Source organism: Sorex araneus, chromosome 1, assembly GCF_027595985.1.
Source record: "Sorex araneus isolate mSorAra2 chromosome 1, mSorAra2.pri, whole genome shotgun sequence".
In the NCBI taxonomy this organism is placed as follows: domain Eukaryota; kingdom Metazoa; phylum Chordata; class Mammalia; order Eulipotyphla; family Soricidae; genus Sorex; species Sorex araneus.
The window spans coordinates 440,146,173-440,164,666 of NC_073302.1; the positions used below are offsets into that span (position 1 = coordinate 440,146,173).

General features: G+C 48.0%; 4 gene segments (V, D, J or C); all 4 read left to right on the forward strand.

Annotated features, from left to right (window-relative positions):
- Positions 1 to 1,604: 1,604 nt before the first annotated feature.
- Positions 1,605 to 2,238, forward strand: LOC129402796 (T cell receptor beta variable 5-1-like). The segment is given in 2 exon segments: positions 1,605 to 1,656; positions 1,787 to 2,238. Coding segments are annotated over 2 exon segments (501 nt in total).
- Positions 2,239 to 6,191: 3,953 nt separating this feature from the next.
- Positions 6,192 to 8,559, forward strand: LOC129402812 (T cell receptor beta variable 5-1-like). The segment is given in 3 exon segments: positions 6,192 to 6,243; positions 6,375 to 6,755; positions 8,402 to 8,559. Coding segments are annotated over 3 exon segments (588 nt in total).
- Positions 8,560 to 10,576: 2,017 nt separating this feature from the next.
- On the forward strand, positions 10,577 to 11,180 carry LOC129402828 (T cell receptor beta variable 5-5-like). The segment is given in 2 exon segments: positions 10,577 to 10,625; positions 10,756 to 11,180. Coding segments are annotated over 2 exon segments (474 nt in total).
- Positions 11,181 to 14,879: 3,699 nt separating this feature from the next.
- LOC101538799 (T cell receptor beta variable 5-1-like) lies at positions 14,880 to 15,501 on the forward strand. The segment is given in 2 exon segments: positions 14,880 to 14,931; positions 15,062 to 15,501. Coding segments are annotated over 2 exon segments (489 nt in total).
- Positions 15,502 to 18,494: the final 2,993 nt, after the last annotated feature.

Sequence of the window (18,494 nt, forward strand, 5' to 3'; positions counted from 1 at the left end):
ATTGACAAGAGTGATTTCAGAGCACAGAGCCAGGAGTGAGCCCTAAGCATTGCTGGTTGTGGCCCCAAATCCAGATATAAATAAAATGGGGGAATTTGTCCTTATGGACCAACGTAAACAAAGAAAATAGCTATGAGGGCACAGAGGAGAAATCGAACCCTGCTCTGTCTGTCTCTAACTCTGATGTCACACATTTCCACAGGTGAGAACCCACCTTCACACCAGACCTTCTCACCTCTATCCTGTGGCCAGCTGTCCCAGTGTAGTCACAGGCAGGGAATGGCTTACCCAGGACACCACTTGTTTCTGACGAACCCTTGCTGGGAGAAGGACCAGGACCCAGGGCCCTGCTGTGTGTCCTTCTGTCCCCAGGTACCATCCTGAGCATACATGGACATCCTGAGCATACATGGACAGGTAGGTTCCAGTGCAAGGAGGACGTTTGTGGGAATAGTTCTGCGTCTTCCTTTGGAGAATGTTTGTGTGTCCTTTTTTGTGTGTTCTATTTTAATAGTCATATAAAAGTGCTCGTGGACTATTCCTTGTTCATTGAGATACTCAAACTTTATTTGCAGGACCAGGATCCTAATGCTTGTCTCATTCCCTCTAATATAAGAATTGCAATGGTGCAACCAATAATTTCTGACATCAGAATGATGCTACGTATGTCTCTGACGCTGGACACAAAGAAGGTACTATAGGATCAAGCACATGGGACAGCATTAGGAGCAGGTGTGATTTATTGCAAATCACAACATCTAATTAGAGAGAGAGAACAAAAGGGAAGACCCTGCCACAGTGGCGGGGGGGGGGGGGGAGATGGGATTGGGGAGGTGGGAGGGATGCTGGGTTTATTGGTGGTGAAGAATGGGCACTGGTGAAAGGATGGGTTCTCGAACTTTGTATGAGGGAAACATGAGCACGAAAATGTATAAATCTGTAACTGTACCCTCACTGTGACTCACTAATAAATAAATTTAAAAAATATATATTATTGACCAAAAACAAAAGAGAGGGGTGTGAGAGAAAGGATCTTGGGCATTGCCTGGAGGGCACAGAGAGGATGTGTGCCCTTCATTGGAAAGAGAAATCCAGAAGAATGTTTGGTGGCCACTTGGAGGCGCTGTACACACTCTAACTACAAGACATCTGGCAGGAGGGGGACCTGGCTAGGGAATGAAGCTCTTGAGGGGGAGGGGGCAGGGGGTTAGACTTCACAGTGATCTTGGCATAGACAGAAAGTATTCTGGCCACCTCTGCCCGGGAATGCAGCTGTATATGGAGCCAGAGTCGACCCCAAAAGGCACCTCCCCAAGGCTTCACAGGAAGAGATGGGAAGGGGCCTGGGGCAGCCAGAGTGAGAGAGGGTCAGGGAAGGGCACATGGGGCCCTCCTATGTGCATCCTTTGTTAAAGGGCATACAATTGAGGAAATGGTACCCAGAGTCTTACTGACATGCTTCACGTGGTCCAGGGCCCAGCCTGTAGCAGGGGAGCATCCCACAGTGATGTCACACAGTGACATCACAGCACAGGCTCCTATCAGCACCAGGAGGACAAAGCTTGGAGCCTGCCCTGGCCTAGGGCTGTCTGGGCCCTGAGGCTGCCATGGGCTCCAGGCTCCTCTGCTGGGTGGCCCTTGGTCTCCTGGGAGCAGGTGAGTCCTGGGCACAGGGTGGGCCTGGGCTGTGCTTTGCCAGGCCTGGGAAGCCCCTGCCCACCCTGAGGGCTGCAGCAGGAGGCGCCCCTGGGTCTGCCCTCAGCCCTTTCTCTCTGCTCCCCAACAGGCCCTGTGGATGCTGAGGTCACTCAGAGCCCCAGACACCTAGTCACAGCAAGGGGTCAGCCAGTGACCCTGAGATGCAACTATGAATCCGGGCATTATAATGTGTACTGGTACCAACAGGCCTTTGGCAAGAGCCTTCAGTTCCTCATTCAGTATGACAGCGGGGAAATGAGAGACAAAGGAGACATCCCTGCGCGCTTCTCAGTGCAACAGTTCAGTCAGGACTCCCGCTCGGAGCTGAACATAAGCTCCGTGGACGGGGCCGACTCTGCCCTGTACCTCTGTGCCAGCAGCTTATCACAGCCCTGCCTGCTCGGCTGCCTCCTGCACAAAAACAGCCCAGGCCAGCCCAGGAAGTGGCATGAGGGAGGCTGCCAGGAGGCAGGGCTCAACCTGTACAGCAGACAGGCTCTCTCGGGATGTAAGGGAAGATTTATTGCCCCAGAATCATGAAGGAAGCATATTCATTCACTTGCTTATTCACATAAAGCATATCTATTTCCCCGGGTCACATTTTCAAGTAAAGGATCTGGGAGTCACACACATTCTGTTCCCTCAAGCTGGTGTACCCCTTCCTCACCCGAGAGACTCCCTCGCCTCTGACATCCTCTTTCCAGGTTCCGATTAGCATACGTGGGAACACCATTTGCCTTTCGTGATTTGACAACATGTCTCCTGAGAACTCCATGGAGCCTATGACTCAGGGCAAAAAATACACACTGATTTTGTTGTGCCCAAAATGAACAAACCTGAAATTTCTTCATCTAGTTTTGTTTTGTTTTTAAAGGTGGCCAAAGAGCCGTTTCCCTAAAGGTTTGTCATATGAGATCGTCAGATGGTCTTTTCAGGAAAGGCTGTTAGCAAGAAAAATGCTATGTCCTGTACATGCAATTAGCACCATGGAACGAACAGGAATACCTTCTGTATTAATCCTAATCAACAGATATTTGGGTCCCATCATTGTAAATTTTTAGAAAATTTTTTATTGAATCACCATGTGGAAAGTTACAAAGCATTCAGGCTTAAGTCTCAGTTATACAATGGTCGAACACCCATCCCTTCTCCAGTGCCCATATTCCACCACCAAGAATCCCAGTATACCTCCCCTCTCATCCCCATCCCCTTGCCTGTGTAGCTGATAATTTTCACTTTAATTTCTCTTCACTTTGATTACATTCAATATTTCCACCAAAAAAAACTCACTATGATTGTTTGGAGTTCCCCACCCCCAAAAAATCAGACCTGCTGAAAAGGAAGTATTTGATAATTTATTTTCCATGCTGAGAATGAAGAGATATGAGGCCGCATCGCAGCTGTGCGGCTTTTGGATTTCTGTATTTTAGTATTTTGGTAACTAAGTCCAGGGAAATACCTGCCAGAAATTGCATCATTGCAAGCTCGTACCTCTCTTTAGTGGTCCTTATGAGATGGTGGTCACCATGCCTTTCTCCCCTGGAAAGGAAAAGCAGAGAGAGAAAAACCTTTCCCCACTTGGGGTGGCATGGGGCCTTGACTTAGTTCACAGTCTAGAGACATTTCTGCAAGAAGCTACTGGTACCAAAAGTACTTTAGCTGGCCTCCAGGATCATGGTCATCTAACAACGGAGAGGCCGCACACGTGTGGCCACACGGGTCACATCTCGGCGAAGAGCCACATCACTGTGAATTTTTATGCACACCAAATAGAAATGAAAGAAATGTGCTCTTACTTTAGAGATCTTCAATTTCTCAAAATTAAAATTTATTTGTTCACCCAAGTATTCAGTCAGTGTGTTAGACCCACTAGCTGTAGAACTACCATGTCAGGCTTTGGGGCCTTCTGAGTGACCCTGGCTTCTTCCAGGAACAAGAAAAGCAGAAAAGCCAGATGCTTTTGACAAGATTACATTTTGTCAAAGACAAGGTCGACTCTGGAATGTAACTGTCAGGTGGGCCAGATGTTGTGGGCCAAACAACAACAACAACAATATATGTGTACTCTGTAGGTAATAAAAATCTGCTGAGTAATGCTGACCTTCCAAAATGAAAGTATAAGAACTTGCTGAACCGAGTGCTCAGATTTCTTTTTGAACCCCGCAGCGTTGGGGGGACACTTGGACCCCAGCAAGCTGGAACAAAAATTAAACTTCACTATGTGATTTGCATAATTGGTTCATTTCTCCCCCCTTGAGGGTGGTCGACTCCAGACTCTAACAAGTTCTGTCAGTGTGCGAATAAAATATAAAGAAATAATGCTGACATGTTAATTCACGTGCATGCTTAATTATCTACCAGGCAGGTAATCCCTAGGGGAAAATCCTATTTTTAATGGACAGTTATGGCAAGTATAATCTGTTTTAAGTCTAAACTAACCCATAATACCCTGAATGTTTACTAGTTGAATTTTTAACGGAAATAATTGAAGACTGCAGCAATGGTACAGCAATAGGATGCTTGCCTTGAGAGCCGCCTCTGGGGTTTGATCCTCCTCACTATAAAGTGATTCCCTAAGCATCAATGAGAATTATTTCTTTTTAAAAAAAATCATTTATTTATTTATTTATTTATTTATTTATTTTATGAATCACTGTGAGATACAGTTACAGAATTACAAACTTTTGTGATTATGTTTCAGTCATTCAAAGATCAAGCACCCATCCCTCCACCATTGCCCATTCATTCACTAGCAACAAAGTTCCCAGTATCCCTCCTGCCACCCCTCCATTCCCCACCACACCCCATGGCAGACACAAAGCCTTTTACTCTCTCTCTCCTTTGGGGTGTTATGCTTTGCAATACTGGTATTATGTGGCCTTTGTGTTTGGTCCATAGTCTACTCTCAGCTCGCATCTCCCATCCCGAGCAAGCCCTCCAAGCATCATTCACTTCTGGTCCCTTCTCTATATAGCTGCCTTTACACTCATCATGTGAGGCTGGCTTCTAAGCCATGGAGAGATCCTCCTGGCCCTTATCTCTACTATCTTTGGGTGTTAGTCTCCTATTATGCTACTTAATATCCCACAAGAGAGTGCAGTCATTCTAAATCTGTCCCCCTCTCTCTGACTCATTTCACTTAGCATGATACTCTCCATGTAAGAGTGATTTCTGAGCAGAGAGGCAGGGGTGAGCCCTAAGCACTTCTGGGTGTGGCCCCAAATCCAGAAATAAATAAACTGGGGGAAAATGTCCGTATGGATCAACGTAAACAAAGCAAATAGCTATGACGGCACAGAGGAGAAATCGAATCATACTCTGTCTGCTTCTAACTCTGCTGTCAAATGTTTCCACAGGTGAAAACTCACCTTCAAACCAGACCTTGACCCTCATGTGCTGTGGCCAGCTGTCCCCATGTAGTCACAGGCAGGGGATGGCTTACCTAGGAGACAGTGGAACAGAGGAAGAGCATGTGTCTGATCAGCCCTTGCTGGGGACCCAGGGCCCTGCTGCATGTCCTTCTGTCCCATGAAACCGTCCTGAGCATACATGGCCAACTGCTCAATGACAGGCAGGTTCCAGTGCAAGGATGATGTGTGTGAGGAAAGTTCTGCATCTTCCTCTGGGGAATGTTTGTCTCTGTCTTCCTTTCATGTCCTTTTTAATGGTCATACATAAAAGCACTCGCTGATTATTCCATGCCCATTGAGATACTCAAACTTGATTTGTTTGGCCTGAATCCTGATGCTTGTCTCATTCCCTCCAATATAGGGATTGCAATGGTGCAACCAATAATTCCTGACATCAGAGTGATGCTACCTTTGTCTCTGATGCCAGATGCAAAGCATGTGTCATACGATTGAGCATCTGGGACAGTAGTAGAAGGGGGTGTGAGAGAAAGGATTTTGGGCATTGCCTGAGTTGGCGCAGAGAGGATGTGTGCCCTTCATTTCTATCACTGGGAAGATAGAAATCCAGGAGGCTGGTTGGTTGGCCACTTGGAGGCGCTGTACGCCCACTAACTGCAAGGTTCCTGGCAGGAGAGAGACCTGGTTTGGGAATGGAGGTCTTGATGGGGAGGAGGCAGGAGCTTTGACTTCACAGGGATCCTGGTAGAGACAGAAACTATTCTGGCCACCTCTGCCCGGGAATGCAGCTGTATATGGAGTCAGAATTAACGCCCAAGAGGCACCTCCCCAAGGTTCACAGGAAGAGATGGGAAGGGACCTGGGGTAGCCAGAGTGAGAGAGAGTCAGGGAAGAGCACGTGGGGTCCTCCAGGGTCACATGCATCCTTTGTTAAGGGGCATACAATTGAGGAAATGGTACCCAGAGTCTTACTGACATGCTTCACGTGGTCCAGGGCCCAGCCTGCAGCAGGGGAGTATCCCACAGTGACATCACACAGTGACATCACAGCAAAGGCTCCTATCAGCACCAGGAGGACAGAGCTTGGAGCCTGCCCTGTCCTAGAGCTGTCTGGGCCCTGAGGCTGCCATGGGCTCCAGGCTCCTCTGCTGGGTGGCCCTTGGTCTCCTGGGAGCAGGTGAGTCCTGGGCACAGGGTGGGGCTGGGCTGTGCTTTGCCAGGCCTGGGAACCCCCCTGCCCACCCTGAGGGCTGCAGCAGGAGGCACCCCTGGGTCTGCCCTCAGCCCTTTCTCTCTGCTCCCCAACAGGCCCTGTGGATGCTGAGGTCACTCAGAGCCCCAGAAACCTTGTCACAGCAAGGGGTCAGCCAGTGACCCTGAGATGCAACTATGAATCCGGCCATGATAGTGTGTACTGGTACCAACAGACTCTGGGCAAGGGCCCTCGGTTCCTCATTCAGTATTTCAGTGGCACAATGAGAGAAAAAGGAGACATCCCTGCGCACTTCTCAGTGCAACAGTTCAGTAAGGACTTCAGCTCTGAGCTGAGCGTGAGCTCCGTGGAAGGGGCCGACTCTGCCCTGTACCTCTGTGCCAGCAGCTTATCACAGCCCTGCCTGCTCGGCTGCCTCCTGCACAAAAACAGCCCAGGCCAGCCCAGGAAGTGGCAGCGAGGGAGGCTGCCAGGAGGTAGGGCTCAACCTGTACAGCAGACAAGCTCCCTTGGCATGTAAGGGAAGATTTAGTGACACAGGGCCATGAAGGAAACATTGACTCACTTACTTATTCACATAAAGTATATCTATTTCCCAGGGTAACATTTTCACGTAAAGGATCTGGGAGTCACACACATTCTGTTCCCTCAAGTGGGTGTACCCCTTCCTCACTCCAGAGACAGCCTCGCCTCTAACTTCCTTTTTCCAGGTTCAGATTAGAGTACATGGAACATAATTTGCCCATCGTGATTTTACAACATGTCTCTTAGAACTCCAAGGAGTATATAACTCAGGGCGAAAATTACTTACTGATTTTGTTTGAAAAATGAACCTGCAATTTCTTCATCTAGAGTTTTGTGTGTGTGTGTGTGTGTGTGTGTGCGCGTGCTTGTGTGTGTGAAGGTGGTGTAAGAACAGGTTCGTGAAGACTTGTCCTATGAGATTGTCAGATGGTCTTTTCAAGAAAGGCTGTTAGCAAGAAAAATACTATGTCCTGCACATGCAATTACCACCAGGGAGAGAACAGGGAACGATCAGGAATACTTTCTATATTAATCCTAATCAACAGATATCTGGGTTCCTTCCTTGTAAATTTTTATATACACCAATAGAAATGTAATAAATGTGTTTCTTGCTTTAGAGATTTTCAGTTTCTCAAAATTAAAATGTATTTGTTCACCCAAATATTCAGTCAGTTCTGTGATTGTGCAGGTATAATATAAAGAAATAATCCTGACACATTAATGCACATGTATGCTTAATTTTCTTCAGGCAAATATTCCTTAGGGGAAAAAATCCTATTTATAATGGACAGTTATGGTAAGTATAACCTCTTCTTTATGTTGTTAGAGTCCGGAGTCGATCACCCCTCAAGGACAGAGATTAGAGCCAATAATGCAAGTCACATAGCGAGGTTTAATGCTTCATCTAGCTAAGGTCCAAGTATCCGCCCAACACAGCAGGGTTCAACAAGGAACACTAGGTTCAGCAAGTTCTTATACTTTGATTTTGGCAAGTGGGCATTACTCAGCAGATCTCTATTACCTATGCTGTCCACTATATTTTTGTTGTTGTTTTGGCCCACAACATCCAGCCAACTCCCTGACAGTTACAATCTGGAGAACTAATCTCATTCTGGGGATGTAATCTTAGACAAAAGCATCTGGTTTTTCTATGTTTCTTGTTCCTGGAAGAGGCCCAAGTCACTCAGAAGGCCACCAAGCCTGTCAGGGTAGTTCTTTGGCTAACGGGGTCCTAACAATGTCTAAACTATCACATAATACCCTGAATTAATGTGCTTACTAGTTGAATTTTTAACGGAAAGAATTGAAGACTGCAGCAATGGTACAGTGGATAGGGAGCTTGCCTCACAGGCGAACAATGGGTTTTGATCCTCCTCCCCATATGTGTTTCCCTAAGCATCGACAAGAGTAATTTCTGAGCACAGAGCCAGGGTAAACCCTAAGCACTGCTGGGTGTGACCCCAAATCCAGAAATAAATAAACTGGGGGAATTTGTCCTTATGGATCAGCATAAACAAAGCAAATAGCTATGAGAGTACAGAGGTGAAATCGAACCCGCTCTATCTGCCTCTGACTCTGCTGTCACACCTCTCCACAGGTGAGAACCCACCTTCACACCAGACCTTGTCCCCCATGTCCTGTGGCCAGCTGTCCCAATGCAGTCACAGGCAGGGAATGGCTTACCCAGAAGACAGTGGAACAGAGGAAGAGCTTGTGTCTGACCAGCCCTTGCTTGAACTCAGAACCCTGGTGTGAGTCCTTCTATCCCCTGGAACCATCCTGAGCATACATGGCCACCCACTCATGGACAGGTAGTTTCTAGTGCAAGGACGATATTTATGGGGAGCGTTCTGCATCTTCCTTTGGGGAATACTTGTCTCTGTGTCCTTTTTTTGCGTTCCTTTTAAATGTTCATACATAAAAATAATTGTGGACTGTAAGATAACATTGGTTTGTCCTTTCTGCCTTGCCACAGGGAGCTTAGGTTTATTGGATTACTCCCATCACAGTGCTCCCATTCCTCTGTGTTTTCTTGTAACCTCTTTCTTTGTGCTCTGCTTCCCCAACCAGTCACTCACCTTTATCTCATAATCAGACTCTGTTAACTTGTAAATATTGCTTCTCTCTTCTCCTTAAGTCCTTTGCATAGTTCATTCAGAGCAATGTCCTTTTTCTATGGACACAGGAAGACAGTTAATGCTTTTGTAACTTGGGAGTTAATTGATTCCTAATGATATTCACTCCTGGGCACTCTGTTCTCTGGACTCAAGCCTCAGTTGCCCTTACTTCCTAGCATCCCAAAAGCAGGGTCCCATCGAGGGACTGGATGAACCCAGGGCAAGCTGTGAATTATTCTGGCTTGAAATGGGCCAGGCCAAAGTGCCATAATACTTAACACTAAGTTAAGAGCATGGTCATGGGCAAATTCTGTCAGGATCCGTAAAGTAACAGCTGCATTAAGACCCTGCTAGGGTTTAGGAAAGATTAATCTCACCTAAGCACTGTAGTCTGAGATCTATAGCGAGATATCCCCAGGAGAGACACCCTACAAGCTTAATATATCTCTTACTGCGTCTATACAAAATAACTAATATTAAGAAGTAGAATTGAGATGTTAATTATGATGTTAATTAGGTTATGGACTAAGGAGAGGAGAAACACCATTACGTGGTATTTCTGCCCTTGAGCCTGATCTGTGATCAGGAAGGGCTTTGATATGTTGATTCTGCTACACCCAGTGGAGAGTTGGAGAGAGACTAGAGAGAGACCACGCTGTGAGTGAGAGCACAGAGATGAGCGGAAGAGACAGAAGGAGCCGGGAATGAGGGGCCGGGTGAGACTAGAATGAGCGGCTCAGTGAGACTGGAACAGGTGCATTGGGAGAATGGAACAAATGGCAACTGATCACCAACCAGCTTGGCCCTCGATTGCTCCTTCATCCATCCATGGCACCAGCCCTCCTGGGTGGGGATGTGGCCCGAGACCACCGAACGCAGGCGGTAAAATGAGAGTCTTGGGAGCTCCCTAGTCGCCTCATGAATACACAGTTCTTGTCCATTGAGATACTCAAACTTTATTTGCGTGATCTGAATCCTGATGCTTGTCTTATTCCCTCTAGTATAGGAATTACAATGATGTTGCAACCAATAATTCCTGACATCAGAATGATGCTATGTCTCTGACGCAGGACACGAAGGCTGTATTGTACATACGATTAAGCATCTGTGTGCCCTTCATTGGGAAGATAGAAATCCAGGAGACTGGTTGGTGGCCACTTGGAGGTGCTATACACCCTCTAATTACAAGACACCTGGCAGGAGGGGGACCTGGCTAGGGAATGGAGGTCTTGATGGGGAGAAGGCAGGAGATTTGACTTCACAGGGATTCTGGAATAGACAGAACTATTCTGGCCACCTCTGCCCGGGAATACAGCAGTATCTGGAGCCAGGGTTGACCCCAAAAGGCACCTCCCCAAGGCTTCACAGGAAGAGATAGGAAGGGGCCTGGGGCAGCCAGAGTGAGAGAGGGTCAGGGAAGGGCACATGGGGTCCTCCTAGTTCACATGCATCCTTTGTTAAGGAGCATACAATTGAGGAAATGGTACCCAGAGTCTTACTGACACACTTCACGTGGTCCAGGGCCCAGCCTGCAGCAGGGGAGCATCGCACAGTGACATCATACAGTGACATCACGGCACAGGCTCCTATCAGCACCAGGAGGACAGAGCTTGGAGCCTGCCCTGCCCTAGGGCTGTCTGGGCCCTGAGGCTGCCATGGGCTCCAGGCTCCTCTGCTGGGTGGCCCTTGGTCTCCTGGGAGCAGGTGAGTCCTGGGCACAGGGTGGGCCTGGACTGTGCTTTGCCAGGCCTGGGAAGCCCCTGCCCACCCTGAGGGCTGCAGCAGGAGGCGCCCCTGGGTCTGCCCTCAGCCCTTTCTCTCTGCTCCCCAACAGGCCCTGTGGATGCTGAGGTCACTCAGAGCCCCAGACACCTGGTCACAGCAAGGGGTCAGCCAGTGACCCTGAGATGCAACTATGAATCTGGGCACGACTCTGTGTACTGGTACCAACAGGACCTGGGCCAAGGCCCTGTGTTCCTAGTTCAGTATTACGGTGAACAAGAGTATGGAAAAGGCAGCATCCCTGCGCGCTTCTCAGTGCAACAGTTCAGTCAGGACTCCCGCTCTGAGCTGAACATAAGCTCCGTGGAAGGGGCCGACTCTGCCCTGTACCTCTGTGCCAGCAGCTTATCACAGCCCTGCCTGCTCGGCTGCCTCCTGCACAAAAACAGCCCAGGCCAGCCCAGGAAGTGGCAGCGAGGGAGGCTGCCAGGAGGCAGGGCTCAACCTGTACAGCAGACAGGCTCTCTGGGCATGTAAGGGAAGAATCATGAAGGAAGCATATTCATTCACTTACTTACTCACATAAAGCATATCTATTTCCCAGGGTCACATTTTCAAGAAAAGGATCTGGGAGTCACACACATTCTGTTCCCTCAAGCTGGTGTACCCCTTCCTCACCCCAGAGACTGCCTCGCCTCTGACTTCCTTTTTTTAGGTTCAGATTATTGTAAATGGGAACATCATTTGCCTCTTGTGATATTACAACATGTCTCCTGAGAACTTCAAGGAGCCTATGACTCAGGGTGAAATACCCACTGATTTTGGTGTGCCAAAAATGAAAGAAACTGCAATTTCTTCATCTAGTTGGTGGTTTTTATTTTGTTGTTGTTGTTTTGTGAAGGTGGCCAAAGGCAGTTTTCCTAAAGGCTTGTCGTATCAGATCATCAGATGGTGTTTCAGGAAAGGATGTTAGCAAGAAAAATGCTATGTCCTGTACATGCAATCAACACTAGGGAGAGAGCAGGAATACCTTCTATATTAATCTTAGTCAACAAATATTTGGGTCCCATCATTGTAAATTTTTATGCACACCAAATAGAAATGAAATAAATGTGCTCTTGCTTTAGAGATCTTCAGTTTTTCAAAATTAAAAGTTATTTGTCGCCCCAATATTCAGTCAGTAATTGTTAGGACCAACTTAGCTGTAGAACTTCCATGACAGGCTTTGGGGCCGTCTGAGTGACCTAGGCTTCTTCCAGGAACAAGAAAAGCAGAAAGGCCAGATGCTTTTGACAAGATTACATTTTGTCAAAGAGAAAGTCAACTCTGGAATGTAACTCTTAGGTTGTGGGCTGGATGTTTAGGGCCAAAACAACCACAACAACAATATACGTGTACTCTGTAGGTAATAGAAATCTGCTGAGTAATGCTGACTTGCCAAAATGAAAGTAAAAGAACTTACTGAACCTAGTGCTCTGGGTCTTTGTTGAACCCCGCTGCCTTGGGCAGACACTTGGACCCCAGCAAGCTGGAGCATTAAACCTCGCTATGTGATTTGCATTATCGGCTCAGTGTTCTCTCCTTGAGGGTGGTCGACTCCGTACTCTAATAAGTTCCGTCAGTGTGCGGGTAAAATATAAAGAAATAATGCTGACATGTTAATTCACGTGAATGCTTGATTTTCTCCAGGCAGATAATCCCTAGGGGAAAATCCTATCTTTAATGGACAGTTATCACTTGTATCACTTGTCATCCCGTTGATCTTCGATTTGCTCAAGCGGGCTGTGGTACAGTCTCCATTTGTCCCTGTCAAGTGCTAGTGTAGCCCAATGATATCTGCTCACTCCAGCAACTGGAAGAGCCTCAAACTGGTCATTCAGGGTTTTGACGAAGAAGTCTGACCATCTCGTTGGTGGTCTCACCAGCTCGTTAATGGTCTTTTGACATCCCGTGGAATCCACTCGGTAACAGCTCTAGTCCAGCAGTTGTCTCTGAATCAAATTACGTATCTGGCCCATCTGATTTTTGACGCCTTGACAAATGAGACAGCGTCCCTGATTCTTGACCATTGACAGAGGTCAGAACTCCGGATTCCTTCTCTCACTTTAGTGAAACATGATATTCCTAGCATAGCTCTTTCCATTCTCCTTTGGGATACCCGAATAGCGTTCTCATCCTGTTAAGGCACAGTTATGGCAAATGTAAACTATTCTTTATGTCTAAACTATTCCATAATACCCTGAATTGCTGTGCTTACTAGCTGAATTTTTAACAAAAATAATTGAAGACTGCAGCAATGGTACAGCAGATAGGATGCTTGCCTTGGGAGTAGGCAATGGGGTTTGATCCTCCTCACTATAAAGTGGTTTCCTAAGCATCAGCCAGAATGATTTTTTTAACTATTTATTTATTTATTTATTTTATGAATCACTATGAGATACAGTTCCAGAATTACAAACTTTTGTGATTACATTTCAGTGACTCAATGATCAAGTACCCATCCCTCCACCATTGCCCATTCACTCGCCAGCAACAAAGTTCCCAGTATCCCTCCTGCCACCCCTCCATTCCCCACCCCGCCCCGTGGCAGGCACAAACCCTTTGGCTCTCTCTCTCCTTTGGGGTGTTATGCTTTGCAATACTGGTATTATGTGGCCTTTGTGTTTGGTCCATAGTCTACTCTCAGCTCGCATCTCCCATCCCGAGCAAGCCCTCCAAGCATCATTCACTTCTGGTCCCTCCCTTCTCTATCCCAGCTGCCTTTCCCCCAGCACGTGAGGCCAGCTTCTAAGCCATGGAGAGATCCTCCTGGCCCTTATCTATACTGTCCTTTGTTGTTAGTCTCCTATTATTCTACTTAATATCCCACAAAAGAGTGCAGTCATTCTAAATCTGTCCCCCTCTCTCTGACTCATTTCACTTAGCATGATACTCTCCATGTAAGAGTGATTTCTGAGCACAGAGCCAGGGGTAAGCCCTAAGCACTTCTGGGTGTGGCCCCAAATCCAGAAATAAATGAACTGGAGAAATATGTCCTTATGGATCAACGTAAACAAAGCAAATAGCTATGGTGGCACAGAGGAGAAATCAAACCCTGCTCTGTCTGTCTCTAACTCTGCTGTCACATGTTTCCACAGGTGAGAACTCACCTTCAAACCAGACCTTGTCCCCCATGTGCTGTGGCCAGCTGTCCCCATGTAGTCACAGGCAGGGGGTGGCTTACCCAGGAGACAGTGGAACAGAGAAAGAGCTTGTGCCTGAACAGCCTTTGCTTGAACCCGGGGCCCTGGTGTGTGTCCTTCTGTCTCCTGGAACTGTCCTGAGCATACTTGGCCACTTGCTCATGGACAGGCAGGTTCCAGTGCAAGGATAATGTCTGTAGGGACAGTTCTGCACCTTCCTTTGGGGAATGTTTTTCTCTGTCTTCTTTTCATGTCCTTTTTTAATGGTCATATATAAAAGTGCTCGTTGACTATTCCTTGCACATGGAGATACTCAAACTTGATTTGTTTGGCCTGAATCCTGATGATTGTCTCATTCCCTCTAATATAGGGATTGCAATGGTGCAACCAATAATTCCTGACATTAGAATGATCCTTCCTATGTCTCTGACACCAGATGCAAATCACGTATTATACAATCGAGCATCTGGGACAGCAGTAGAGAGAAAGGATCTTGGGCATTGCCTGAGTTGGCGCAGAGAGGATGAGTGCCCTTCCTTGGGAAGATAGAAATCCAGGAGACTGGTTGGTTGGCCACTTGGAGGCGCTGTACACCCACTAACTGCAAGGAGTCCCACCTGGCAGGAGGGGGAGCTGGCTAGGGAATGGAGGTCTTGATGGGGAGGAGGCAGGAGGTTTGACTTAACAGTGATCCTGGTATTGACAAAAATTATTCCAGCCACCTCTGCCTGGGAATGCAGCGGTATCTGGAGTCACAGTCGACCCCAAGAGGCACCTCCCCAAGGCTTCATAGAAGGGGTGGGAAGGAATCAGGAGCAGCCAGAGTGAGAGAGGGTCAAGGACAAGCACGTGGGGTCCTCCAGGGTCACGTGCATCCTTTGTTAAGGGGCATATAATTGAAATACATGCTTCAGGTGGTCCAGGGCCCAGCCTGCAGCAGGGAAACACCACGCAGTGACATCATACAGTGACATCACAGCAGAGGCTCCTATCAGCACCAAGAGGACAGAGCTTGGAGCCTGCCCCACCCTGTGGCTGTCTGGGCCCCGAGGCTGCCATGGGTTCCAGGATCCTCTGCTGGGTGGCCCTTGGTCTCCTAGGAGCAGGTGAGTCCTGGGCACAGGGTGGGCCTGGGCTGTGCTTTGCCAGGCCTGGGAAGCCCCTGCCCACCCTGAGGGCTGCAGCAGGAGGCGGCCCTGGGTCTGCCCTCAGCCCTTTCTCTCTGCTCCCCAACAGGCCCTGCGGATGCTGAGGTCACTCAGAGCCCCAGACACCTGGTCACAGCAAGGGGTCAGCCAGTGACCCTGAGATGCAACTATGAATCCGGGCACCAGTATGTGTCCTGGTACCAGCAGGCTCTGGGCAAGGGCCCCCTGTTCCTTGCTCGTTATGTGAATGGAGAAGAGGAGTTAAAAGGAGACATCCCTGCGCACTTCTCAGTGCAACAGTTCAGTCAGGACTCCCGCTCGGAGCTGAGCGTGAGCTCCGTGGAAGGGGCCGACTCTGCCCTGTACCTCTGTGCCAGCAGCTTATCACAGCCCTGCCTGCTCGGCTGCCTCCTGCACAAAAACAGCCCTGGCCAGCCCAGGAAGTGGCATGAGGGAGGCTGCCAGGTGGCCGGGTACCACGGTATAAGGACATTCTCTCCCGAGCATTCTCGGAGAACCCACTCGTGACTGGCAGCCTCTGGGGCCAGGACTGTGCTGGGGAGGACACTGGGGCCCAGACACTTGGGTTCCGCCGGCAACAACATGTCCTTTTCTTACCCCACAGAGATGCTCCTTTGCCTGGGTCAGGATGTACAGCTCTGCCCACAGGTACAGCACATGGAGAGGCGACTGCGGATTTGAGACACAAACATATCCTCCATTTGGCCACACAATTAGGGGACAGTGCTATCAGCAACATAATGGATCTGATGATCCCATCAGCTGAGCACGGTCCAAGTACAGTGTGTTTCCGGGTATAATATTCTTTGCCTCCAGACACGGTGCTCTGAGCTCCATTATATTCACGACTCGAGCCTGCTTCTAGTTATTTCCTTTTATCCCACAGAGATGCTCCCAGTGAAATGTGACATTGGAAATAACTCCAGAATTTGTCACTGAAATGCAGCTGCCTCCCCTCCCTCCAGTGTCTGTGCACTGGGTCCTGAGGTCATCTGCGCCCTTTGACGCTGCCTTCTTTTCACAAAGAAAGCAAACGATGGGTCTTCTCAATGTCCCCTGCTGCCCCCGGCTCATAGGGACAGGAGTCTGGTGAGTGTGCAGGTGCCCTGTCCCTCTGGACATTGTCCCCACCTCAGGGACTTGTTCAGCTCAATGACTCATCAAATGTTCACAAGCCCTCCCCCGAGGTTTCACAGTCAAAACTCCCTTGTACTTGAGAAAGAAGAATGTGGCCAGTGAAGCAAGCCAGGAAAAGACAGCCAGCGCAGGAGAGTCCTTAGGCACACAAGGATTTCCTCAACAATCAAAACTGAGAAAGACAGGAACATAAAATCCATGGATCGGGGCTGGAGTGATAATACAGCGGGTAGGGCGTTTGCCTTGCACTCGGCCAATCCGTGTTTGATTCCCAGCATCCCATATGGTCCCCCAAGCACTGCCAGTGTAATTCCTGAGCACAGAGCCAGGAGTAACCTTCGAGCATTGCTGGGTGTGACCCAAAAGGAAAAAATATCCATGGATCACGAGGAAATAAATCACAGGTATGGACTGTGCATACAACTTCAGAGTTTTTCTAAAGAGTTTAAGGCTCACGTGCACTCTTCATTCAAATCAGCTCACTGATGCTTAGTTCTTCCACCCTCTGTGAAAGGGGCGTGGCCTCTGGACAGGGTGGGTTTGGGGCCCAGGCAGGAAGGTGACACCTTCCAATGAACTCGTGAGCCTGCCCTCCCTCAGCACCACACACACAGCAGACACTCCTCTCCCTGCCCCTGCCATGAGCGCCCCCCTCCTGTCCTGTGTGACCCTCTGGCTGCTGCAGGCAGGTGAGTCCTGGACAAGGTCACTTCGTGGTGACAATGTCCCCCTCCCCTGCTCAGTCCTCTGCTGTGTCTGAAGCTCCTTCTTTCCACAGGTCTGGGCCAGGCTGGTGTCACTCAGACCCCCACATTCCAGCTCCTGAAGAAAGGACAGAGTGTGACACTGATGTGTGCCCAGGATATGGGTCATAACTACATGTACTGGTACCGACAAGATGAGGGACAAGGGCTGAGGCTGGTCTATTACTCAGTCGGACAGAAAGTCATAGATAAAGGAGAAGTGGCGGATGGGTACAGCGTCTCGAGAGAGGAGACCGCGAGTTTCCCCCTCACGCTGGAGTCGGCTGTGCCCTCCCAGACATCTGTGTACTGGTGCGCCAGCAGTGAGTCCACAGCGCTGCAGGGCTGCCTCCTCTCTGCACACAAACACAGGGCGCCCAGAGAGTCTCAGCGTCAGTCAGCAGCCTGGAGCTCTGAGTTGACCTTGGATTGGACAAAAATGAATGGAGTTGGGTTATCCAGAGTTTTCAAACATTGTGTGTGTGTGTGTGTGTGTGTGTGTGTGTGTCTGAGTATGTGTGTATGGGTGTGTGAGAAAGAGAGACAGACAGACAGACAGACAAAGAGGCAGAGAGAAAGAGAGAGAAAGCATGAAAGCATACATATATGCACACATGTTTACTTTCTACTTTCTCTGAAGGAGAGTAAGCAAATGTTCATTTTTCTTAAGATTCATGTATTCTAATTTATGGAGGAAGAATCATCATAACAGAAAATCAGAGTTTCCTCCCACCTGAATACCCCCCCCGAAAGCATTTTCTGATTCTGGACCCATGGGGGTGTTTAGCCATCCAGAAAATGACTTGCAATTCTCAGGCTTGTGCATTTTGGACTTAGAGTTGAGATACTTGCAAGAAGTGGAGACTTTAGGGCTAGAGAGGTAGTCCAGTGGGTAAGGAGCAGAGCTTACATACAGCTGACCCGGGGTTTAATCCTGGGGACCACACGTGGTCCCCCAGCACTGACAGTGATCCCTGTGCACAGAGCCTGGAGTAAACTCAGATCACTGCCAGGTGTGGCCCAAACAACACAACCCCACACACACAAAAGATGGGGACTTTAAAATTCTCCTGTCAAGCCTTTCTTCTCAGGAATTACATATTAATGTGAAATTAGTATGCGATAAACATACTCCCAGCACCAAGAATATTTTAATTTTTTTATTAAAATAAAAGCCAGTGACTAATAGCAGAAATAGTAAACATTTGAAACAGCCATTTGGCCTTCTCAGAAATAAAGGTTTGAACAGCTAATGTAAAGGGAAATCAAAATAGGAGCAAGAAAGAAAAGATTATCATAAAATGTGAGGCAATTTCAAAAAGTACCATAGAGAGTCCCTAACATGATTAATCACTAAACAAATGGACATTAAGCAGTAGATTAAATACTCTTAAAGAGATTTTTAGGACATAAATGAGCTATGAAGAAATTCACTAAACTGAAACACAGAAAATTAAATTTTGATGCATGAAAAAGAAATGAAAGGACAGAGAAGAAAAAATGGAAGCTCCTAGTTATTAAATCAGATTTAATATTTTATTAGAACTTCAGTCCTTTTGTTAAATCTAATTGACATTTTAGAAAGAGAACATAGGGATGATTATCTAAGGAGATATTATA